The 26,328-nt window shown below is 45.7% G+C and overlaps 1 protein-coding gene across 3 annotated transcripts in view; it reads left to right on the forward strand.

Moving 5' to 3' along the window:
• LOC135377631 (Krueppel-like factor luna) overlaps nt 1-26,328 on the forward strand; it is a 199,729-nt gene that overhangs the window by 64,710 nt on the left and 108,691 nt on the right. The window contains exon 2 of one of the 3 annotated variants that reach the window (XM_064610196.1): nt 17,088-17,168. The exons of the other annotated variants lie outside the window; for them this stretch is intronic. Coding sequence (XP_064466266.1) covers nt 17,088-17,168 — 81 coding nt within the window. The remainder of the gene's footprint in view (nt 1-17,087; nt 17,169-26,328) is intronic. 3 annotated transcript variants of the gene reach the window in all.

A 26,328-nucleotide genomic window follows, 5' to 3' on the forward strand; every position in this document is an offset into this window, starting at 1 on the left:
TTGCAGTAATGGTGTTATTGATTACTTACGGTGAATCACTATTTTGGTGTGCAGTGTTGAAAAAGAGAGCGAAGGAGTTCCGAATGTTCGGCGTAAAGTAATTTTATTTATTTCGTTTTTTTTTTTTTTTGGCAAGATTCGTAAGACCGATGTTTTGTTGTATTGTCTCTCGAGCGCGCGCTCGGTGTTGACTTATTCCATGCCCGTTCCTGACACATTGCCATTTCTATTTTTTTTTTTTTTTTTTTTTTTCAGGAGTGAAACTTGCCGCCTTTGACGGAGCAGGCAACCTCACTTCTTCTTCTTTTTATTATTATAGGGTGATTCTATCTCAACTCAGGCAAGGTGGTCCGGAAACCATCCGTAATTTTTATTGAAAAAATATGTGTTGTAGCCTGGCTCAGTTTGAGAAGGGAACAGCAAGTATTATTCCCCCAGTTTCCGTAGTTCCCGAGAAAAAAAATCCAGAAGAATATGGCAGGTCTGCCGCACTTTCAGGCACAGCAGTTTTGGCGTTCGATATCTTTTCAACGAACGCGTTCACGGCAGTGAATTTTTTTCCTCGCACTGTCAGCTATGTTGGCTTCTAGTGCGTGGGTTCAGTTCCGGCGGGGATTTTGTTATTTTACAGCTAAAAATACTTAAAGTCTGTGACGACGACGAAAATCGTTCATATTCTTGCGGCTATTGCGGCACTTGTGTACATGCCAGTGAAACGAGAAAGGTATTGCCATGTAGCGCAGACTGAGCTCTATAGTTTGGTATCAAAGTTAGGAGTCTAGGCCAGGTTGCTGTCACGCAAGGAGGCGTCTACAGCACGTGACATTTGAAAAATTGCGGTTTTTGAGCGCCCATATCTAAAAAAACCCGCCTCGAAAATTCTTCAAACTTCGTAGGCACATGCTTCCTTATATGATATTTGAGTGCACAGAAAATCAAAGGTGTTTTCCTGTCACAATAAAAGTTAGAGCGCGGCAAAGTTTCAGTGTCGGACTGTGGTGCGTGCAATGACAATGGAAGCACTGCGAGAAGTTCACTGGTTGATTCGCGTTTTTCTTGAGACAGCGGACCGTGGTGCTCGTAGTCTACCCAAGGAAACGTCTTTCAGTTAGCATGGAAGCATAGACAACGATTTCTGTGTCCGTCGGCGAGTACTTTGCCATGTCAGGAGCCGCCGCTGCTGCTAATGAACAGCGAGGAGATTAACAAGATTAGTGCCACCCGCACTGCAGCCGTATCCGGCTTCAGGTACAAAACCCAAGTTAGTTTGGAGGCATTGCGAGAGTGAGTGGTTCCTCTATCCGTTACCACTAGTGATTTCGTTTGTAACAGTTTTGTTTTGGCACTGTTTCGACTCGCTGTAGCTTTGCCGTCTGTATCTTCGCCATGAACATGAAATTAGGTAAAGACTGTGTCTACTGCACGAACTACATGAGCAGACACAGACAGAAGATACATTTTCAAACGAACTTTGTCCGTGTATCTTCGCTGGACGATGCGTTGATAAGAAACGTTCTGACGCCTGAACAGTATTGTAACGTGTGCGAGTCGGATTATCTTTGCCACAACTGCTAATGTAATCAATCAAACGTAAATAAATAGCGACTCACCTTTACTGGCATGTCCAGAAGAGCTGGATGTAAACATCGAATTTTCATGCACGCGCAAGCAGTGACACATACACCCAATCTACATTTCTCTATATAGTGTCCTTGTGAAGGCGTCGTGCTGCTTTCGACGTCCTGTGGAAAATATTCGACTCTTTGGGTTCTCAAATAGCGGTACGAACAGCACGGGAGGCTGTCACAAGAAAAATATGAATATCGACCAGTTAACTTATCGCAGCGCTTCCATGGTCATTACACACACAACTGTCGGACACTGAAACTTTGGTACGCTCTAACTTTTATTATGAAAGGAAAAAAACCTTCGATTTTCTGTGCACTCCAATATCATACACGGAAGCATGTGCCTGCGAAGTTTGAAGAATTTTCGAGGTGGTTTTTTTTAGATATGGACGTGCAAAAGCCGCATTTTTTCAAATGTCGCGTATTGTAGACGCCTTCTTGCGTGACAGGAACGTGGCCTAGACTCCTGAATTTGATACCAAACTATAGACCTGAGTCTCCGCTACATGGCAATACCTTTCTCGTTTCACTGGCATGTACACAAGCGCCGCAATAGCCGCAAGAATATGAGCCATTTTCGTCGTCGTCAGCAACTTTACGTATTTTAAGCTGCAAAATAACAAAATCCCCGCCGGAACTGAACCCAAGCACTATAATCCAACATAGCTGACAGTGCGAGGAAAAAAATTCAAAGCCGTGAACGCGTTCGTTGGAAAGATATTGAACGCCAAAGTCGCTATGTCTGAAAGTGCGCCGGACCTGCCATATCCTTCTGCATTTTTTTTTTCTTGGGAACTACGGAAACTAGAGAAAAAAAATACTTGCTGTTCCTTTCTCAATTTGAGCCAGGCTACAACATATATTTTTTCAATAGAAATTACTGATGGTGTCCGAACCACCTTGCCTGAGTTGAGATGGAATCTGAACGTCACCCCCCCCCCCCTCCCCCCATTCTAAAAGCGAGAAGACAGAGAAGGCACACGCATCACACTGATAGCTTACTTAAACCACGTATTAATCACAAATAAATAAAATACACCCGATGCAGTCATTTCAAGGAAGCCATTCAAGGTCTTCGTCGTAAAATACATCCACCGCTTGTTCCGTTTTCATCTTGCGAATCCCTCGAACCGGGTCTTAATGTACATCCTGTGCTCCACCCAACTACCTGTACAGTGACACCGAGTCACTGACGCCGCTTAATCGAGTTAACTAGACGCATTACAGGAGGGCAGCAGTCTTTCCAGCATGCTGGATAACTGAAGACATTATTTCTCTGCGGCCGGAGCGAAATAGTGAAATGAAGGCATGTTGTTTGGAGCGCAATGCTCCTTTGTTATCGATCCAGTCGCCGCTCCTATCTTTAATGTCAGGAAGTCTATGAACCATGCCAGTGAGTATAGCCTTGAAGCATTTTCTCAGTACGTGATTTCTATCAGCGACGTTGACAGCTTATCTAGAGGTCGCCTGAGATCTAGCGGCACGATGTGTAGAAAAGATGGTGCGAAGCCTGAGTGGATGTCGGCAACGGTTCTTTCGGTGCATGTGCCCACAGCGGTGACTTATCAGTTTTCTGCTACAGAGTTAGTACATCTCAAGATTTTAGCCCCAAGAGCACAGAGCACACAGAATGACGGAGCAAGTGGTTTCAACTAACAGCTACACTATTCCTAATACATTGTATAGTACAGTTGCGAGAACGGATTTTTTACACATGACCAAAAAATGCGTATGCATAAGCTAGCTACTTGTCCTCCTCACACTATCAAGCGCGCGAAATATTGATAAAGCACAATCCGCGTTTACGTGAACTCGACAGGAGCGAGGCGAGTTGACTACCGGGTTGAGTCGAACCCGACCCGACGCTGTTTGCATGAACTCTGTTCAACCGGGGGCGGTCGCAGTGGTGCCTATAGCGAGACGAGCGTCGAGTCGAGTCAACCTGCCCCCCTGCTATCGGGTTGACTCGACTCCACGCGACGAGGGGTCAGCACGACACGACAGCGTTTAGAGGAGCGAGTCGAACCCGACGACCCAACTCGACGCGCTTTTGTGGAGTTCATGTAAACGCGGCTACAGTTTCCTGATATTTTCAGCCATCAGAAATATTTTAAATAAAAGAAACATCTTTTGGTCATCTATCATAATGTTTTTTGTTCTTGCAATTGTATTCATACAATGTGCGAGGGACGTTAAATACGGGGTGCCGTGTGATGAGCTTTCATCGCACGTTAAAGAACCCTCAGGTGGGCAAAAGCAATCCACAGACCGACCGCTGTGGCGTCGCTCATGATCTCAGTTGTCTCGCGACGTAAAAACCCAATTATTATTATTATTATTATTCATACAATGTATTTTTTTTAATATATAAAGTATACTAGCTGAGAGTAGCAGCTGTTCCGTGCTTCTGTGTGCTCTGTGTTCTTGCTGGTGAAATCCTCATATGTATACATGTATACCACAACTACCCCGTGTTATTATACACATTAGTGCACAGTTTCTCCCAATGAAGGAGCAGTCTGTTGTACATCCGCTCATACCTAGGTACGTACTTACAGAAAAAACAAAACGTGGTGCGAGGAAACTAATCGGAAAATGGTTGTTGCTGAAAGGGTGACGAGTAGTACTGGCATGGCATTAATAACATGTACGTTGCATTTCTATTTTGTATTGTTACGACTGTGTATTTGCACTCATTGTATCGTTCTTTCGCACACATATTACTGTAAAGGGTTCTGTTTTTTTTTTTCTTCTTCAAAGCTATGTAAGTGCATAAATACTAGTATTAGTGACTGCCAAAAGGCATAGGCCATCCCGTTTGTTTTGTCTTTTCAGTGTGTAAAACCAGTCGAATAAAGTTATTATTATTATTATATTAACCTCTTTGAAATGGGGGTAGGGCCCTGCAGCCACAGCCGGTAAACAACCCATGTCATTCATTATTGCTGTTGTGTTTCTGTGCGCCTAGATCTATGTAAATAACGACTTCCTATTCAAATCAATTACTAACGGTTCCAAGAACTTTCGTACAAGTCACAATTATTCGTCTCACTCTCTTCCTACACACACACACACAATGTCTCAAACCGCAGCTCATTTCCGTCTCCGACATTCCTGGGATGCGATGCAGAGTTTCATAATGAACGGGATTTTCTCGGCCTGCTTCGGAAAGACAGCGTTCGGCTGGGAGTCCCTTCGTTTAGAGCTTGAAACGTGCAACAACGGTAACGTGATTAGCAGCACAGCAACAGGGACACCATATAACAGCGCGTTATCGCTCTATTGTTTCGCCCCCACCGTGTCGCCGTCGTCGAGAGACTCTCCCCATTGAATCGATCCGACTATTTATCCCTCTACGTTTCGTATAGCGTTGGACACAAACATAAGTCTCGGTCCAGTGCACCTCTTCCTCCACCTTCTTTTTCTTTTTTTAATTGCCCATAATGAGGCAGGAGGTGATGTAATTGAGCTGCCTGTCGTAGGTGAAAATATTTGTAGAACAGACTCATTTCGTGTCAAGACAAAGTGTTTGTTATGGCACAACATTTACGATGGAGATCATACATGAACATGACACATAATCCGCCGCTCTGAAATTGTTTTTCTTTTTTGAAATAGTGAAATGCCTGGCCTGTAGATCCAGTTACAAGTGGAGAAAGGCAGTTTTAGTGCGTGAACAGTGGAGCAGTCCAGCTTCTGTATCTGAAAGGCTGCATTGCGTAGGGGGGGGGGGGGGGGGCAGCTATACCCTGCCGAACGCTACGATGCAGGGGGCACATGTGCGTGGCGTGGAACGTACGCATTAGTAGCTTGTATTGAACCGTCGGCTGGCCAATAGACGAAGTGCAACCCGGTGTAAGCAACTTCCGGCGCAAGTGTTTTGTCTTCTGCACCCCATTGCACAATGTCGCGAGAGCTCATCAGGTAGACGAGAGGGGGTTGACGTTTGGAGCCAACTGGAGTTTCCTGCTTGAGTTGTCAGAAACCCCGGGAGGAAAACCTGTGACTCACTGCGACTCAGACCCGGCTGTTGGAAGGATGAGTTTCGCTGAGTAAGGCGCACCACTGGGGTTTCCCAGTTGGCAGTTGGGAGACCCCGCGCTTTGCGGGATAGATTATGTTCTTATACGCTGGTTATTATCGGTACCAGTCTAGTGTGCGGACCAAGAGTTTATCGATATCGATCACGCTTGGATTGATCGTTCGTATGCATTGTACGATCGCTTTGCACAATGCTTGTTGCATTCTGACGTATGCTCGTTGCAACACTGTTTGGATGCCCCATCATGACTTTACGGTGTGGTATATTTATCGTGCGCCAAACATGTAGTGTGTGTGTATGTGGGGGGGGGGGGATTGCTTTCAGCTAACAAACCAAACTCTCTCATTTGGCGTGTACCCGGTGCCGCTAGGTATTTTCTTCCCCCCACTTTGTGTTTTACATACTACGTAAGGGACATATAAAATATCTTGACTATACTGTGTTCTATTTGGTGCAGAGTTCGAGGTAACTCGTTACAAGTAACTCGTTCCTGTAACTAAGTTCCTTTTTTTGATAACTTGTAACTTAACTCGGTACTTTTGCGCCGTGGTAACTTTCAGAGGAACTCGTTCCTTTTTCAGGTAACTTTGCCAAAGTAACTTCAGTTAAGTTCCAAGTTACTTGTAACTCGCTTTTCACTCATGTCCACATATTTTCTTGCTTTCTCTCCGGTTCCTTCATGGCATTTTTTGCCATAAAACGTGATATTCAATCAATGACAGTATTTTATTGAGGAAGTAAGAACCGCTGCCATTGAAATAAAGCTGAACCATTGTGCGCCCACTGGGAGCAAGATGCAAAGCGTTCGAATAGACCTCTACCAGAGAAACGTCATCATGACATTGGTAGACAGACTGAAACCGAAACAAATAGGAAGGAGAGGGCTGGGTTCCACGAACGGGCACTTGTTCGCTGCCTCCCACTGAAAGAAAAGCAGGACCGAGGGTCGCGTTCCTTTCAGGGACCATATCGTAATCTCCTCAAGACCGTGACTTTCGGGCGCGACCTTGTCCACCTCTAGCTTCGAGCGTGGTTCAATTCTACCAAATTTGTGGCGCTGTCGAACACTATGACGTCATTTATTTACAAACAGAGAGAGGTCTATTGTTGGACATAAACGAAAACGTGTCTAAGCGCGTTGCACTCCTCCGCAGGCAACTCAAGGTCTAACTCAACTGCTCACGCGCGCTGCACCTGCGTAATGCTGTTTTGTGTCCGATGTAACTTGGAAGTAACTCGTTCGTTTTTTTTAAGTAGCTCAGTAACTGCGAGTTACATTTCAGGCTGAAGAACTTCGTTATTCACTTAGTTACATTTTGCACACGGTAACTTAACTTGTAACGAGTTCTTTTTGACGAGTAGCTTCTCAATCCATGATTTCGTGTGTCTTCCTACTCGGTGGTATGAAGAGAAAGAAGCTGTCGACCCCAACTTTTCGCCTGAACTTGCACTTCCGTTCATTATTACAGTCACGGCCGCGACGATCTCCCACGTAGGCGGGGGGGGGGGGGATATTTGTTCATTATAAAAGAACAGTAGGAAAAGATGCTGAGTTTGAGACAGTGTTTGTGTATGTCTGTTTTCGTCCCTACCTCGTCTCGGGTTTTCAAGTCATGGATCGTCACCACCAGCTCGCTTGCTACCTAACTTTCCTTTCGTTAGTAGGGAAAGGTTAGCCTGCGCTGCGACGGCTTGCTATTCCCAGCAAAATGAGCAAACCATACGCAAGCAAGGTTGAGGTTCGCCAAAGTTTTGTCTGGAGGGGGGGGGGGATATGTTTAATGGTAAAAAAAAAGCAAAGGGAGAGGTTAGCCATACTAGAGGCTTGCTACTGTGGGAATGGCTACTTCGTCAACACGATAAGCAGTTCCATTGGCTAGGTCGAGGAAAGATGCGAGCCGGGAGAGAGCCACGTCGAAGTCGAAAGCGCTTCATCTGTTTAGGCGAACCTGTCATTCGGACATATTAAAATATTTAAAAGCGTAAGGTAAAAGGGACAACGACACACACACAAGCGCTTGTGTGTGTGTGTCATTCTCTTTTGCCGTGCTCTTTTACCGATTCTAATATGAACCAGTATCAGCAAGCCCAATTCTACACTTTTTTAATCGTCGGGAGCATTGTTTCACCATTCGGAGTCTGTTGCGGCCGAAGCGGGACAGAACGCAGTCCCACAGGAAGGGTGGCGGGACAGCGGGACAACTGAAAAAGCGAGGCTTGTCGCACATAATTCGAGACGTCTGGTAACTTTAGAATTTCAGCACGCTCTTACTTGTGTGCGGAATGCCGTGAGCGAATATAGGCATATTGGATCTTCTATGATTTTATGCTGGCAGCGCAGAGTTTACTGATTGCTGATATCAGGCTACTAGAAGAGCTGGCGACACAGCTGTAGGTGTACAAAATGTAATTGCATACTGCATTGTTGTTCAGAACATACTCGTATGTCACACAATATCCAATACAGAAACAGAGTGACGGATGCATGACTGCAACCGCTGACGTCACGCTTTGGAAAAATTCCGCCGTCAACGGAAGGCTTCGTGAAGTGATACAATACTCGGACAATCATGTATTGACAATACGTTAAACATACTATGTCAATTGAGGCTGTCTATAGCAAAGCAGGTGTTTCTATAGCCGTCAGTAAGAAGGATCATGATGCGTCGTGCAAGCATGTCGTGCTTCGGCATTGAAAGCTCCCCTGCGTTTCCTTGAAGAAACGCATCTGATTGACATTTTGTGACACTTTCTGGTCCTTCGTATGTGACAAGTGTTCCCCCCCACCCCAACTACTGGATTTTCTTCCTTCTTTTTTTTCAACTAACTATGGCTAAGCGGTCCGTCATCTGTGGTAGCCAGTCTGACTTCGTCGTGACTAAAACCTCTTCCCGAGAAACGTCATCATGACGTTGGTAGACTGACTGAAACCGAAACAAATCGGAAGGGGAGGGCTGGGTTCCATCGTAATTCCCTCAAGACCATGGCTTTCGGGAGCGACCTTGTTCGCCCCTAGCTTCGAGCATAGTTCAACTCTACAAAACTGATTGCGCTGTCGAACACTATAACGTCATTTGTTTACAAACAGGGAGAGGTCTATTGTAGATAATGAAAGATGATGATGGAGATGGCAGTTCAGGTGATCAAAGCATGGTGGAGAGACGTACCGGCCGGTTGATGACAGAAACTCCCAAAAGTGACGGAGACCTTGATACATATGAGATCCAAAGCTGTAGCGCGTGTACGTGGGTTATTTGTGGCTCGCGTATATAGCAAAAACAGGTTGAAAAAATGTTGGACTTTTCGCTGGAACTGGAAAATTCTGGCATTTCTCAGTAGCGATTTCCATTTACATCATTTCTTGTGATAACATTCAAGTGAGAAGCATCGAGGTAAAACGCTAAGGCAGTAATTGCCTTTGCTAGTTTGGTAAGGACCATAGCGATTCGAACAGCAGTAATTGGCTTCGCGTTGACGGGCATCGAAACGTAAATATGTGCTTCAGTATCCTTTCATCGACTAAAAGCATCCTTTTAAACCTTGTACATAACATCTTCCTGCATAAATGAGCGTAGAACGGTTTTCCCGATTAGCCGGACTAATAAGTACAGAGTTCAGCTCTAATGATTGTTATGCATGTTACACTTTACTACAGGGGACAGACCAGCATATCATAGGAAACTTCTTTCGCAGGAAAGTTTCCATTATTTTCCCCGTGACCACGAATATGTGTCGTTGCAATGAAAGTGGGGGTGTTTGCTTGTGATGACAGATGCTTCCTTGTGCCTACACTTCCTTATTCACGTTGACTGCAGCTGACAACTGAGTACGAATGTTTTCATCTTCAGTCGTCACTAATTCGTATATCACGTTGCCTGCAATATACTTCTTTGAGTTGTTGACAGTGGAACACCACCTGCAATATGTTTTGAATTGAATTGTGACTGCAGGTACCTTGCTGGAGTGAAACCAAATTACAGGTTCGGTTTATTCCAACGGCAGCTAGCTAGGTACTGTCAGTGAGGTAGTAATCTTGCAAATTTCGTAAACGGCTAAACGGCATAAATTAAGTTACCGGCGTCTTGATATAGACCGGTCCCCCGATTGTGCTTTCAATTCTTTAATGTCCTTTGCTCGCCAGCTTTGATCATCATTACCTCGCCTGGGGATGGCGGACAGTATAGTCGCTAGACACGCGCGCATTGCACTTACCATAATCCGTCTCTTACAAAATTGACATAAAGGGGTTGAGACACTTTGGTATATGTGGTACATTACGTCATGAACGCGTGGTACTACACGCCAGAACACCGAGGCAACGGGTCTTTCAATACACGTACGCGTCAAGTTCTGACATCGAGGACCGAGAGCTACGGCCATTTCCATTGGTCCTCGTAAGCATGTGTCCTGTCCTGCGCTGCCTCACCGACGGAGACGCTTGCAGTGATGTGAGAGCCTGATGACTTTCGGCATTCACTGTGCCGATTTTGGACGCCTCTATTTCCCCATTTGCTGTAAAACTTGAAATGCAGGTCACATCGATACAAATAACCCTCATTTATAATTATCCGGCATAATTCCTCAGGGATTATGCCTTTTTGTGCCTCAACCTCATTTCCTAGTGGAATGAAATAAATACAAATACAACCTCATTCAGAGCTCCGCATATGCTTAGTTGCAAGTGGAACACCTCACACGATCATCATCGATACATGGTATACTATTCGATTTGAAAAGTCACTCCTGGCGCAAATGAGTAGATATCGCCAATCGATCTAGCTTTCACAGTGTTTTTAATTTCTTGCCACGCAGCAATTTCAGTTCGTCAGGAGTAACGGAGGCTGTTTTAGTGGGTTACCCGTAATTGAATGGCTTTTTAAGAGTATCCAGGGCAGCGATGACTCGAAAAAAGAAAGGAGAAATTTGGCGAAGCACATATGTCTTTTGTTCCCGAAGTGCGCTTACGGGAAGTGATATCCTGGGAACGGATTGATCGCTGTTCCGAGTTATTGACGTAGCACAGGCTTTTAGAAAGCGCTGACGGAAGGCTGGGAAGTGACCCTATTTCGCATGTGCGTAAGTTTCGCAACCGCGCTGCACGACGAGAACTTCGCCGAGTAGATAGCAAGTATGCGCGGTAGACAATGACGTCATTGTCCCTGGCTTGGTTTCGATCGAGTGTTCTACGAAATGTAGAATTCGGCCAACAACACTACCCTCTATATTATGACGTTGGATCTAATTACGTCGTTAATGCGGCTCATCTCCTCTCCGGACAATGCGTGGTTTTATACGTGGATTACGTCTTCCATAGCTTAGCACGTGTGGTATTCACTTTGCAGGCTTCAAAAGCGTAATTGCTGGTGTGGTTTGCGTGTTGCGCGGCAACCGTACACTGTTTGTTTCTCTTTTTAAATACGTACTTAAACGTGCATTAACGTGCGTTGGAGACTGCTAAGCAATCAGTTTGCTGTAGTAAATCCACGATCAGAATGCGCGGACCATATCTTGCAGGGATATGTGACGGTTGACCACGAATGTGGGTGATTACCTCTCTTTTCTTTCGTGATCTTAAAAAAATATATATATATGAAGGTGGGCGGTCGTGATGCAACTGTGTTCCCTTGATCAGTGGCTTTCCGTGTTGCACTGCACAGCTGCCGGAGGTGGCGGCGAAACCTACGCCATCGGATGCAGGGCCTTCCTTTCCAAACTGCTTTGATAGGGTGCTCTTTGAAGGCCGATATAATGTCGAAGGTTCCTTCCTGTCCGTTCCAAGAAGCTCAATACAATTAAGATTGTCAAATCTTACACACAGCACCTGATATGATTAAGAAGAGAGCTGGTGGATGCGGTCGCTATATCAGTGGGACTGATATAGTTGCATCAGCACGGAGTCTGTCTTTGTCACAGAAAAAGAGCTAGATAAGATACGTAAAAGCCTGGGTGTATGGCCCAGAAATGTATAAATATTTGTCCTTGTCTCGGTTCATCAGTCTTCGTGGGTGGTCGCACCCGGAAGCATGGACGCTCAATACATCCGAGTGTTTTTCTTTTTTTTTTCTTCTTTTTCTCTTTCAGAAAACAAGCTGACAATAAAGGGAGTCTGTGTTTCTGCTGACTCTGTAATCCTGCTTTCTTCGAACGTGATCGACGACTAACAACGCGGCACTAACTCATCGGTTTCTACGATGCCAGCGTTGTTCGATGTCTGTTCCGTACTAAGTGCCGTTCTCAGTCCCTAGACTGAATTCGTTTGCAACCGTGGCTTTCACTATCGAACACAAACGAGAACTGTTGTCGAAAACTGGTATGATGCAATGCACAGTAGAAGCGCTCTTCCAGGTCGAACGTGATTGACCAGCCCTACAGGGAAGTTCTAAGTATCGGTCCTTGGTGATGATGACGGTGGTAGTAGAGAAAAATAAGGAGAAGTAGGCCCCACTTAATGGCCGGTCTCACTTACGTAAGACCAGCTACCCCAGAGCGATTACGTAAAAGTACGTGGCTAATAAGATTTTAAAATGATGTCTCCTCCTCTGTGACCTGAAGAAAAGATACGCGTGAACGTTGTGCGGTCTGTCGCAGAGCAGAGAGCAGGCGCATCACTCAACACTTTCGCGACGTCAAAAGGTTTTCTATCGATTCTGTCCAGGGTCCTTTGAAGCGTCTCTACGAAAGCTATGTCATTCTGTCCGAATATGATGCGGATCTCCTCTCACGCCACAAGTTGAGCGCATTGTTGAGGTTGCAGCAGCAATTTAATGACGAAATGCATTTGCGAGTGGGACATTGTCTGAACGTGTGAAGTATAGCGCATCTAGTGATCGGGGCATCCGTGGTTAATCTCTATGAAAGATTAGGGTCGATTGTGTGAAATAGCCGTTTCGACGGCGTCACACTCGCGTCCTTAGCTTTTGGTGAGGCGATGGTGCATGGATGTTGCAAGCATGCGCTTTGCGTCTGCGCCGGTGAAGGATATATTTCGCGCGGGATTGCGCTGGCGTCGGTCTTTGGACGGACGCACAATGTCTCTGAGCTATTCACACTGCATGGGGGGATTACGTTTATTTCGGAAAGGTCAGCCTGACAGAAGGTCGGCTTGCTATTCCTAAAACAAAAATATGATGAAGCAAAACCAAATATAAGATGACGAGGGTGGGGTGAGGTGTAGATGACATGAAAGGTCAACTCATAATTTGTTCATGATGTCTGTCGTCTGGAGGAAGTCGAGCAAAGCTCGAGTGACGCACCACTGACGGGAGTGTCGCACAGGGCCAAGTAGTACAGAAAGGTCTATGTGTGGGGGTCCCAGAGCAGTGAGGCGTCCTTTGAGTTGTGTCACGGGCAGTGTCGTAACGTCTGCAGTGCAGTAGTAGATGCGCTGTGTCTGCTTCCATCCATGGAATCCATCCATCTGCTTCCATGGAATGTGTTTTCAGGCACAGCATTCTCTATGAAGTGTAGTGTGGTGCGGACGCAGAGCCGCCGCACCTGAATTCTGCTGGCGGACGACGACATCGGTACTGATGCAATTACCTCACCTTCCTCATGAGCGCGGCGCGCAACGTCGTCAACATATGTGTTCCCGTGCAGGCCAATATGGCCTGGCACCCACTGGAACCAGACACTGTGGCCTGAGGCGAGTAATTCATTGTAGCGCTTTGTGATCCTTGTGCAGATGTCGTTAATCATATTAGCACAGTATATGAGGCTATCATCTGTAATGATGACAGTCAGGATCGTCCAGTTGTCCGCTAATGAACGCGATATGTATGACAATGCTGCGCAGATGGCGTAGAGCTCTGCCTCTGTGGAGGATGTTTCATGAGGAAGCTTAAATCCTTGCTGGATGTTATAACTCGGCAAGTAGAATGCGGCCGTTGAACTGCCTGGTACCACAGATCCGTCAGTGTACACTTCCCTTCGTTGGTGGTGTGCAGTGTCTAAATGTTCCAGAACAAGTTGGTGCGCGATGATAGGGGGCACGTTACTCTTCTTTGCTAGGCCAGGGATGTCCGTATGTACTGTAGGGGTACAAAGGGTCCACACTGCATGATATGTTGTGATAAGCTCAGAGACATTGTGTGGCCAAGGACCGATATATCTGCTCTGTGCAGAACTATCTTTGACGGGATTCTTAAGAGGGTCAGCTATCACAATTTCGGGAAGTCAATGCAAACCCGCAATTGCTGGTCAATTTAGTTCATATCATACGTACACATCCTCGCATGCGCTCCTTCATGCAGTGCTTCTCTATTTCTTCCGCATACGAATCACAGTTTATTTATATATTTATTGTCAGTGCCCACCAACAGCTTACTTTCCCAACTTTTCTCGAAAACATAATGTTTACCTTTGCGCGAAGAAAACGTCTTGTCTCGTGTACTAGTAGCAATACCTCGTTACCGACTGTCGCAATGATGCCAAGTCAATCTCTATGAGTAAGGGCTTCCTCGAAGATCCACGAACGAGTCTTTGTTACACTTCCGTATGAAAGAATTTCGACATCTCCGAGCGCCTACGCGCTCTAGTCTGTGCCAACCTGCGTGGATTGTAAGTAGAAGACGCTCTGTGTCATGAATGAAAACGGGGTGTTGGCAAGTGCATCGCTGATATAAATAGCTGTGACTGCTGTCACGAGTTTTTATTTGTTTTTTTATTTTTATTTTTTGCTGTTTATTGCTTGCGCCGTGAATGGCGGAATAGAAAGAGCGTCCTTGAGAGAGATTCATTTACCCACGCTCATTAACATACTTGCCGACGAAAGGAGGAAGCGATGCCGAAGTCACCTGCTGCCTCTTTCCAGCCGCCCTTGGACATTTCATTGCGTAACGACCCCATTGGGTTTGGGCGGGAAGCTCAACGCGTAGCAGCATCGTGTCGTGCCGCGTAACGGGCCCGCGATTCGAGGTTTAGGTCCGGCTGTTCCAAACCTTATTCGAAGAACGGTTGCATTTTCTATATATCGCGGAAGACTGCCGTTGAATATTCTTGGGGCGACTTCTGGTCCTTAGCGTTGCAAGGCTTGAGAATGATTAGCGCCGGACCTACAGACGCGTACGCGGGTTGCTCATGTGTATGACTATACAGGGTGTTCAAAATTAAGCTTTCACGAGCGCTGCGCAAACACAGCGATTACAGGAAACCGGATGATAACTTTACGCTACTTGTGTAAGAAACAGGTGCTGCTAATTATGTAGCACCTGTTTCTTACTCAAGGAACAGAAAAAGTAGCACCAGTTTTCTTTTGTTCGCCTATTTATAATGTGCTAGTGAAAACTTAATTTTGAACTCCCTGTATAATGTCTGACTCTTCATTTTCTTAGCTAATAGACCTGTGCCTGATAAACGTCATGATGATGTTGGTAGACAGACTGAAACCGAAACAAATTGGAAGGTGAGGGCTGGGTTCCACGAATGGGCACTTGTTCGTTGCTATTCGCTGTTATCGAAAGAAAAGTAGGACCGAAGGTTGTGTCCCTTTCAGGGACCATCGTAATCCCCTCAAGACTCTTTCGGGCGCGAACTTGTTCGCCCCTACACTCTAAATCTTTTCACACCTTTAAAGGTGTAACAACGTGCATGGCGCACGCCTTTTTAGGTGTAATTTTGGTAACATCATAATGGAGCACGGTTTCGCACAAATTTTCTTTACTCGAGTGTTGTCTGTCCTCCAAAAATTCAGTCTTGCAACATCTCAACATTGTTCAACAGTATTGTAGACACTTGCGCGTGCTCCATTATCGATAGCGATGCATATATGCATTAGCTCGTACCTACGATATCCAAGACATAATGAAAGAAAGATTTGCACTAACACTTGATCTTTAGGAATGCTTTCCAAATTTTGTAAAATATCATCCTGAAGATGCAATGTTACGCAACGTTACGTTACGTTCATAGCGCACACCTTTAAAGGTGTGAAAAACTTTACAGTGTACACTCTTAAAAAAATGGTGTACTTTAACTCCTTTTTTGCCACATATATAACACCCTTTTGGAGAGTACAATTACGCTCAAAAGGGTGTCTCCTCACTCCCTCAAGGGAGTAGCATAACACCTTTGTCCCTACTGGAGAGTAATATTACTTCCCGGCAGGTATAAGGTGTTATGCTACGCCCTTGAGGGAGTGAGGAGACACCCTTTTGAGCGTAATTGTACTCTCCAAAAGGGTGTTATATATGTGGCAAGGAGAGGAGTTAAAGAACACCCTTTTTCTTAAAAGTGTAGCGTTGAGCGTAGTTTAACGCTGCCAAATTTGTGGCGCTGTCGAACACTATGGCATCTTTTGTTTACAAACAAGGAGAGGTCTATTGGTAATGCATGACGCCGCGTGAGTTGGTGAATATAGAAGTTAACATTAATCGGTAAATTATCAGATGATTGCCATTGCGATTTCATTACTGCTTTCATAATCTAGGCGTCGAGTCTGCTACTTTCATGTTCAATTTTATGTCTCCATTTTTTTTTATTCTCTTTCCCATTTTACGTCAACTGTTATCATTCGCGCAGACGTTTATGTGATGTAATTACCGGTATGTGCACCTTACGAGCGTTGACTTGGTTTCTGAAGAAGTGCAGTCTCGTGTACGAAAGTCTCGTTACCATGTGTAAATAAATAAGTTGCTCCTACCGTTTAACATCACTCTTTGATTTACTCACCACCGGCAACTTGACATCGCCTATTTTTCTGCCTTCGTATCAGTTTGTAGGTAGACTGCCTTGCAGCTGACTATGTGCTGAGTAGGCCTCGTAGCCTTTGGATATCAATGTTGAGAAATGTGTATGTTAAATGACGGCATATGTTAACCCGTCGTCATCAATATAAAGATAAGAAAAAGAAGCACAAAAGGTAAATTAGTGCTTTTACCTTCTGTTCGCGTTTCTATAGCTGGGCGCATTCTATAGCTGGTCTTCTGCACAACGGTGCGTTTTAATGTCTCAGGTTGACGAACCGTTCTTAATTTATCAGCGTTTTTCACACATAAAGGTGGTCTTCGTTGGTTGTTTCGTTACATAGACTTTGAGCGCATGTACTTGACGTTAACCAAAGACGAAAGCTACAAAGCAAATTGTGTGCTTGGTTTTCTTTGCGTCTCCAACAGCAGCCAGTTGCATCGACATGGAGGCCACTGTGAAGCACAGTGTCCAATTGGACGCGGTTTCACAACGCTCACTAGCGCAATTGTTTTGGCAAAAACTGGACATTGTTCTGTTTTTCTTTTCCTTCACGTACGCTGCATTGTACACAAAGCGCGGTACTCAGATCAGACAGAGCACGCACAATGCACCGTAAATGCAGTTTCCTAACATTATGGGGCAAATTAAATGGGCGTCTGTATATTTCAATCACAATAGAAGTAGGTTTCCAAATGAAGAAACCGCTGCTGACCGCCTTTTATCTTTTGTTTCAGGTAAAAAAGAAGCTGTTTCCTACTTGCACCGCAACATTTTCTCGGTCTCTTCCTTCTTTTTGCGGAATAACCTTATATTCGGTAAGAGGCTTTCGGGCACTTCCCTTCTGTTACATAGCCACAAGATCATGTACCTTTGCTTTTCACAGCCACGAGTACATGTAGGAAACTGTTTTTGATCGCACAAAAAAGGTATATATAGGACGTCCTGGTCGAAGGTGGCCTCGAAGAGGCAATATGTAGAGTAAAATACAGTATTTTCTCATCGATTGTTGTTGTTGTTCCTGTGGCCCTTATGCTTTGAAAAGTAACGCAAGTGCGCTCGCTGCCGAAGCCCTTCATTGGTAGGGATAACCGTTGTAAATTGAAGGCTTGAGTTCAGCTCTTGAGATTATAAATCCGTACGATGCCTACATCAAAATACAAGCATACCGAACACACTGGCGTTAAACAAATCTGTGTCAGATCTTCCTTTTCTTGTGTGGATAGATGAATAAAGTAAAAATATTGATGGTTTTTCCACAAATGGTGGAACTACTCCAGGTCTGGGGTCGCTACGTCCAACGAGACGTTACATCCAACGCGCCGTTACATCCATCGGTGGACGTAACGGCGCATTGGATGCAACGGCTCGTTGGCTATAACGGCATGGTATGGATGTACCGACGCGTTGGATGTAACCGCACGGTGGACTTAGTGATCTTTTGCATGTAAATGCTCGATGGATAAGCGGCTTCAGGATATGTCGGTCGTGTCCTAACTAATATGGCATCGATGTAGTTTTGGAATCAGCCACTCCGTAACACATAATTCGCGGCGTATCCTCGGAATGTTTTTGTTTGTTTGTTTTCGTGATGTGATGTGATGTGATAAAAGTGATGATTTTTGTTTTCGTGAGAGTCCGTCAAATTACGCTGTTTTATGATTTGATTTGTTCACAAGTAGCGGACAGAGTTGCTGTCCTGAGAGAATAAATTAGGTCAGGTTCTAAATTACGAGGTTGGTCCACAAGTTGAAATCCTCAAATCTCAAAATAAGTCACGAAATAATATAGTTGCGCATTAGGTGAAAAAGCCGCTGGTCGTGTGTGTCATATTCTGCTTGCCGTACGTAGTTGGCCTCGCTGAGGGCGGGCCGCTCGTCACGACCAACGCAACAGCGCGCGTCCTAGGCCGACTTCCAAGGAAACCGTACCGGCATATGATCGTCGGGGAAAACCCATGCAAAACCTCCTGGCAGCACGGCCGGACTGGGCATGAGTAACAAAGCAGCAACACGGCTTTGGCGCGAAGGCAGCCAACGATAAAAGTGACAACAAAGCAGCGACAAAGATAACTTCCCGGAACGCAGACGCAGCATTGCTAGTTTCTCTCATCGTATCTCTATTTGTGTGTGTGTGTGTGTGTTCTCTATTTTCAAAGTGCCGTCCGTTGACAATACAAAAAACCATCTGCTGTACACCTAACATTTTATTAATATGCGCGTTGCTCCACACATGCGCACTGCTTATAACTCTGTTGATGTTGACGAAAAAAATAATAGGGAGAAATAGGGATCTCAGTAACATGCCTCATACCTTAAGGACCATCGTTTTGTGGTTGTACCAATATAGCAGCTGTCTATGAACCAATCAATGTCAATCCGTATTACAGGTCACTTCTTTTTATTTAGTTAGTTTTTTTCCTATTCAAAGAATGTACCCGTGAGGTACCGCGTTAGCATCTAGGTTTGACACAGGCGTCTATATTCAGCGACACCTGCGTTCTTTGCACTGGCATTGGAACCACAGTCCCACACTTTCCTACGTGCTCGTTGTGTATGGTTTTCCGTTGGATGTAACAGCAGGGTGGATGTAACGACTCGTTTTTGAATCTAAGAGCACGATGGACGTAACGGCGCGTTGGATGTAGTGGCACGGAATCACTACTCCATGCTTTTTATAATAATAATAACAATTGGGAGTGTGCGGTGACATGCTGCACGTGCCGCATGGTATAGAACTGCGGATAACTTCGACCACCTGGGGTTCTTTTGACGTGCGCCGGAAATCTCCTACACACGGTGCTGGAAGCAATGTTTACCTCCCCCACATTGCTACCGTCCTCGGCCGGGTTTCAAACCGCGATCTTGTTTTTGCTTTTTGTTTTGTTTTTGACCATGCTTTTGTTGTCGTGGGTCGTACACGTTGTTGAATGGAGCGCGAATTGATGAATCGTAACGGTGGCACGTTAAATCATACTTGATAAGGTTAATGGTAACCTTTGGCGCATTATGACCTTCGTTGTCGCTGCGCCAAAAAAATCCCAATCATCATAATCGTTAATGGTAACCTGGGCTTAATTCGCAGTCATCGGACAAAGAATGACGTTTTCGAGCGAACAATAGCTCGCGTTTCCTGCGAGCTTTGCTGCCGCATACAGGCACCAGGCTATGATCCCTGGGCACTAATCGTAGATACTGGAGGGACATAGGGAGGAAACCGCTGGAATTGTGGTCGACGTAAAGCTGTGGAAGGGGCAACCGTAGATGGCGATAGCGTTGCTAGCGCTACGAGCGCGCCGAACGTCATTTAGCCGTTGGCGGAGGATTCCACGCCCATCTTGTGTAATTGATGGACTGATACTTTGTAGCAGATGGATTTAGCACCTGGACGATAGCAACAGATGTTCTAAGCGTTCGAAATTATTGTTGCTAGGCGCGCATTAAACAGCAGTGTAGGGCAAATTACTAGTATGAACAGCGCAAACAACAGCGTGTATTTGGTTCTTCCAAGAAAATATGTCGTTCTTAACGGCGGTGATGACCCCAACAGATTGTAGTCATTTATTTAGAGATACTGTGTGGCCGAATCGTCATCGTCATCATCTCCTTCGTCGAGCGCATATTTTCAATAGTCCATTCCAGCCGCCAAATAAATGTCGTCGTTCCTTTGATCCCTCCCTAACAATACCATATAGAGGGTGTGTGCAGATAAACCTAAGTGTCATTTGCAAACATAACTCGTTTCCTGTTTATCAGACGAACTTCCGGTGGTGCAAGAGGGCGCATTTATGCGAGCTAAACTGACAGAAAAATCGTGACAATTAAACTCAGTGTAACAAAATAAATCTAGCGACAAAAACTCGGGCTTCCTTGAATTAGAATAGGCTATACCGATGACAGCATGGCGGTCGCAGGAGAGCTGTGTGCAGGAACCGCTAGGGGCACTGCCAATGAGTATCCATACGGGACATCGTTTCCGTGTCTACTCTGATAGCTCCCCTAGCGGTACCTGCACACAACTCTCCTGGGACTGCCATGTTGACATCGGTATAGCCTATTCTAAAGCACGGAAGCCCAGGTTTTCGTCGCTAGATTTATTTTGTTGCACTGAGTTTAATTGCCACGAGTTATCTGTGCGTTTAGCTCGCATAAATGCGTTGTCGAGCACCACTGCAAGTTCGCCCGATAAACACGCAGACAACGACTTATGTTTGCAAATATGCCACTTTGGTTTGTGCCACTTAGGTTTGTCTTCAAGAGCTCTGTATGTGTGTGTATTAGTAGTTCCAACTTCCTGAGCGCGATTTCAAATGCAGTGCACGCGCAAGACTAACACATTTTAGGCTATGTGAACAGGTGACTTGAGTGATATAAGGTACAACTGTTGAGATGGAGATATTTGAAAACGGTATATTTATGAAGAAGAGAAAAAGTGCATACTTATAATCAAATCCCCCTTGTGATTTGCAACCTCGTTACACTTTTCCCTGTCGTTACTAAAGTTTCCACCGGACAGCCGTTGCCGCAGCTCTGACTTCCTATGGATGCAACTTCACTCATTCATGACTGCCCCTGACATTTCATTCCGGAGCTTACCACCCGTCCTGTGCAAATGGGCGTGCAAACTAAGGTTAGTGAGCCGGGATTCGTTTGCGAAGGTGTCCTTCAGCGGTACCTCATCTGGACCTTCTCAAGCAGCTGGTGTTTCGCGACCGCCCTAGCTTTAGTCTCGTGCATATTTAATGACTCGGAAGTGCGTCGTTAGCCCCGTTGAATGAGAGGGATTCCGATTCTCCTCTCGCTTCCAAAGGCCGACTTTGTTAGAGTTTCTGGTACAGACACGAAATATTTATCAAAATCTTGAGTATATAAATGGTCTTTGTGTTAACTTATACTCGGAACCGTCATCCTGTGGTACAACAACAATTTTTTTTATTGATGATGATAGGGGTGTTCCATCGGCACAGGCGATTCTGTACCCCATTGCTGCTTGTGGTATATGTCAATATCGTCGTTCTGCAAAACTTGTATGGAACTTGCAAACAACTTGCAAGGACGCATTGAGGACGCTCATATATCAAGAGCATAAAGACCGTTCTCGGAGATGTACGCGTCCAAGAACCAGCCACGGACGAGCAGCCAAAGAAATAAGCGAAGAGATGGTGTGCGAGTCATAACCTTCAGAGCACACGAGGCCGCGAAAGCGAAACGTCATTTCGGAATGGCGCTATACGGTTGTAGTTATTGCAACCTCTTCGCGGGCGCGCCGCAAATCCTAAAACGGGGCTCATATGGCTCGTATTAGGCGAACGAGTGTCCATTTCCCAGAGTACTATAAATCCATAAACGGTGCTGGACCGTAAAAAACTCAGCAGAAGGGAAGGGGGAGATTATGGGCACCCTCTTTAATTGTAATGGCCCCGCTGATGTAATGCGTAACAGATAATATGCTCGCTAGCTTATGATTGCGGCGCCGAAATGGCTCAAAACTCTCGGCCTGCTGCACTTGGAAGACGAAAAGAGAGGGCGCCGCGATCGATCTTCCCTGGGCTGCGGTTATGTCGGCTTTATTATTCGCGAAATTTTATTTCGCGGATTTTGTGTGTGCACTGAGAGAGCACTTTTTTTTTAAGTTATGCAGATTTGAGAATGGAAGGATGGAGGAAGGGCGCGCTGCTATTTTATTATGTTGCTTGGATCTCTTCTTTATTGCGTAATTAGGGAAAACCTCGTAAAAATTAGAGAGCGTGAGTCTGGCGTTTTTGGCAGAGGATCCTGCACTAGAGATGGCAGATCAATACGGGAGCACTGTAACCCCAAACTTGTTCAAGTAAGTTCAGCTCCGAAGAGCACAAGACAAGAATTACATTGCACTATGAAACAAATTAATTTTAAGTCCTTCCGTATATTTTCAACTATTGGCAAACAATTGTTTCGTGGAAGTTAAGGTCGTGTTTGTGGTCTTCCGGAAAAATGAGACAGAATGACAGTCCCGCGTTTCGTGTATAAATTAGCGGTTTTCCTTCTCACTACGCGCCTACGAGGTACCTCGTATATGCATTAGCTTTCACTCTGGAAGAAAGTTTTTTTTTTTTTTTTTCATCATCTTTCACCGGAGGTCTTTGAGGTACCCGTAGTAAAATTACTTTTCGCGACACCATTTCGACAGACGAGGCATGTCAACGGACCGTTTCTGCCACGTTTGACGGTTACTATGTGCTTTGTCGTTCGTTTGACTCCAAATCACTAGAAACGCCGAAAAACATTGATGCGGAACAGACGATACACGGCCGCGTAAGCGTAGCTTTCTTCCACAATGTGTCGATAACTTATATTCGGGGGGAGAAAACGAGGGGAATCGCTGTAGGGAACGGGAAGCGGTGCGTCATGTTTGGCGCTATGAGTGTCGTCCTATTGTTCGACGTTTTCTTCCAGACATCCTTTGGAGTACGTTTGATCGATTATTTCCGTCACTTTGACGTCTTCGTAGCCTGGCAGTGGTCCAGTTCTCTCTCTCTGCAGTGAACCGAAATCTGATGGATACAGCGTCTGAACCAGGTAGTTGTTCTTGCAGACACGCAATGCATACGTATAAGGATAACAGTACTGGGCGTTCATTATGGTGGTTCAGAAATTCTGCAGTCTCTCCTCCGCACGAAGTCCGTGCAGTTTACTGCTATAAAAGTGCTTCTTCCTTTCCTTTCTTAATTTGATTTCAAGTTTTACTGCGGGGCATGTGTCATCTGGGATGAAACTCGAGATGGTTTGAGGCTCCAGAAATACCGAAACAGCACGAGTGAGCGCTCAAGCTTTCGGGTTTACGGCAGCCAGTCACTTTCAATGTAAGCATTGATGTCGGTGAGCAAAGTGTTCCATGTGTTGTGTAGTTTTGCGAGGCATTTCTTTCTTTATGCTGTTGACCTTTGTCGTCGAAAAGGGAGCTCGCCCTCAAAAGGTCGCGACGATTGATGAGAAGCAGTCCCCATGCTGTCTGGAAAAGCTCTCTCTGTCTGCAGTCGTTGCAGTACGGGACGTTCACAGTGTACATGCTTATAAGAGACCGAGGTTTGGCTACGAAATGTCTTCTTCAGTGTGCTCGAAGTGTTTCTCAAACTGTAAATATTTTATGTCGTTCATGGGCACTGTGTTGACGTTGGATATTACAGAAATCAATACTGAATTGCTTGCCGAATGCTATCGAGCAATGTCTTTCAGGGTGTAGTGGAGGCGATGTCCCGTTATATGAGTTCTGATCGCGGAGATGGCGAAATGTCCTGGAGGGTCGGACGTGCTTAAATGCTTCTCTACCCGTGGCCTCAGTCCAAGACAGTGCCGACAGCATTGATCAGTAGATGTGCATTACCACGGAGCTGTAGATGAGCATCTTCATCGTCTCCCACGCCACATCACTTTATTTTATTTGTTTTTTTATATTCCGTGTTAGCGCCGCGAAGCAACTGTGGGTATGGGCGGCGTATAGATGTGGACAGATGGAGAGAGGACAGCAGGAAGGAGTGGGGGACAGGGGGATCATCACTTTGTGGTCGGCGTTGATACCACCAAGGGGGTTGTTAGAGAAATGCCGAGGAGGAACATCCTGAAAGGCAGGAGGTGGCCGGGAGTAGAATTCGATGTACTTCGGGCCCGATAGAACAGTGGCGAATGATGCCGGTAGGGTAGTTGGATACTCAGGTTCTTCGGTGGAACGAAGCACCGCACCTTGAGTGATGTGCTTGTGGAGTGGTGCAGCTGGCCTTGAAGCCATTCCAATCAATTCAAACCAAACAATCAAAGTTGGAACGGCGATGGAATGTTTTACAACGTCGCGAAATGACCGATAGCTGACTCAGGGTGAGGGACCGAACACCTTGAGGACGCTGAAGGGCCGGATGTCCATGCTGCTAACTCCGCGACTAATTTCTGTCTGTTGTTAAACTCTGTATGTGTGTTTTTCGGATATTTCCTGTCCAGCCAATGATCTTTTGCTGTTTACAATTAGTAGGTAGGACGCCTGCTGTGACGTGCCGTCATGCTAGCAGTCGTATTTATGTCATGCACACCAATCTACAAAGCTCCTCGTCATCAGCACGTGCATATGGAGCATACAGATGGTGGCTCAAAAACACAGATAGAACGAGGCTCAGCTGTAGAATTGGCATTGGACCGGGAAGCTGACGCTATAGTGCAAGTGAGAGCAGGCTTCGAATATCGTTCGAATGCAGACACGAGTCTTGCGCAACACGTACACTCCATTTTTGCTGCTTCTACCACGTACTTCTACTTTTTGGTTCGTGTGTCTATCCATTGGTCTATCACGCCAGCTTTCGTAGCTATAGATGTGTTAGAACCGCGCTACATCCTGGTTTGCGGATAGAAATACATAACGTTATAAAACCGCGCGGATAATACCGCGCACATCTGCGGTGCGCGCGGATATGCTCATTTTAGCCGCAAATAAGCATTGGTGTCTCTGTCGACGTTCTTCAGGTGAGGCCATAATATAGAACACGCGAATAATGAATCTGAAATGGTGTCCAAGTGTGTGCATTGCTCTGCATTTTAATGGGCAACTGTGGATGACACAACATTCCTGAGAAAGTTTGTATGCTGAAAAGTGAAAACGTTTGTATAACATAACATTCTCGTCATGGGGATTTCTTCCTAGGAACAACATGACCGGCGAATGTGCGGAGATATACTCAATATCCGCGCGGTTGAGGATGCGGATACACCTCCTATGTCAACTAGCGTGGTCGCGGATCTTACATGCGCGGGTACCCTGCGGATGGAGATACTGTCAGTGTTATCCGCGCTCACCTCTACTCGTAGCGCCACCTACCGTTTTTCAATTGTTTTTCTCTCACGCGCGCCGGCCGGACTTTGTAGTAAGCATTTGTTCCATTTGGAACGCCGGCATCAGCCTCATCATCATCGTCTCCTTATGTGTGGTGGAACGCCGCTTGCAGAACGCGTAAACGCAAACTCACCAAATGGATGGATAGAGTGCCAGGTAGTACTCCTCGTCACTGCTGTGGACTGTGGGCGGTCACGTGCACTGTCTGGCAGAGCCCGGAATCTCCGGACAACATCAGGGCACACGCATTCACCATATGTTGCTATTCATCTGCGTGTATCCCCCGGCGGGGAGCTACCCCGTTTCTTGTGGACAGCACAATTGGACAGCGTGGAGCTGGCATCCGTTTATTTAATGAGCATGGCCGCCTCGGGCCTCGCGGTTGTCGGTACGATTCGACCGGACGTGAGATCCCTGCGCAAGGCGGCTTTCCTAATCTGGCAGCCCCAGTGGATGTCTCGTTCCCTCGCAGCCATCCCCCTGAAATTCGCTGATGGAGCTTGGACTTGCAGAGCCGGAGGTTTGGTATGCGCAGTGTGAACGAGCCCCGCAATCGCCTTTTGCTTCCCGTGTCATGACGTCATGCCTGCAAACCCCGCTTAGTTTCTTGTGCTGTGGAACGTTCCGTGGGGAAGGTATAGTCGCTTAAGAATGGCACCTTCGGGTGCTAGATAGGGCACTTTTAATATGTATTCGTAGCTGTTTGTCCGTGAACGCAATACATGCAAGACATGAGCGTAAGACGTAACGTACCACATTCCTTTTCACGCTTTTCAGGTGCTAAATAATGGCTGCAGCACCGTTCTTACGTGCCTTCAGAAACCAAGAAATCGTACCTAGAACTGCCTTAACGACTGTAAGCTAAAAACAAATCGCTTTCCTTATATGGAGGACAAATGAGTGACGTGTCAAAAACGTTCTGTCTATGGAGTTTTCTAGACGAGATCGAAGTAACCCTATCGTGATATCCGATTAACGCTGACACACTACTGAAAATGCTCAGATGCTCATTTTGAATGTATTGTGTTGAGTCTTATATTCAAGCGCACCAAAAGTTATATGACCCACTTACTGAAATAATTAGCGAAGCTAACTGCAAGTTTTAGAATTTTTCTTGAAGTGAAT

This window comes from Ornithodoros turicata, chromosome 1, assembly GCF_037126465.1.
Source record: "Ornithodoros turicata isolate Travis chromosome 1, ASM3712646v1, whole genome shotgun sequence".
In the NCBI taxonomy this organism is placed as follows: Eukaryota; Metazoa; Arthropoda; class Arachnida; order Ixodida; family Argasidae; genus Ornithodoros; species Ornithodoros turicata.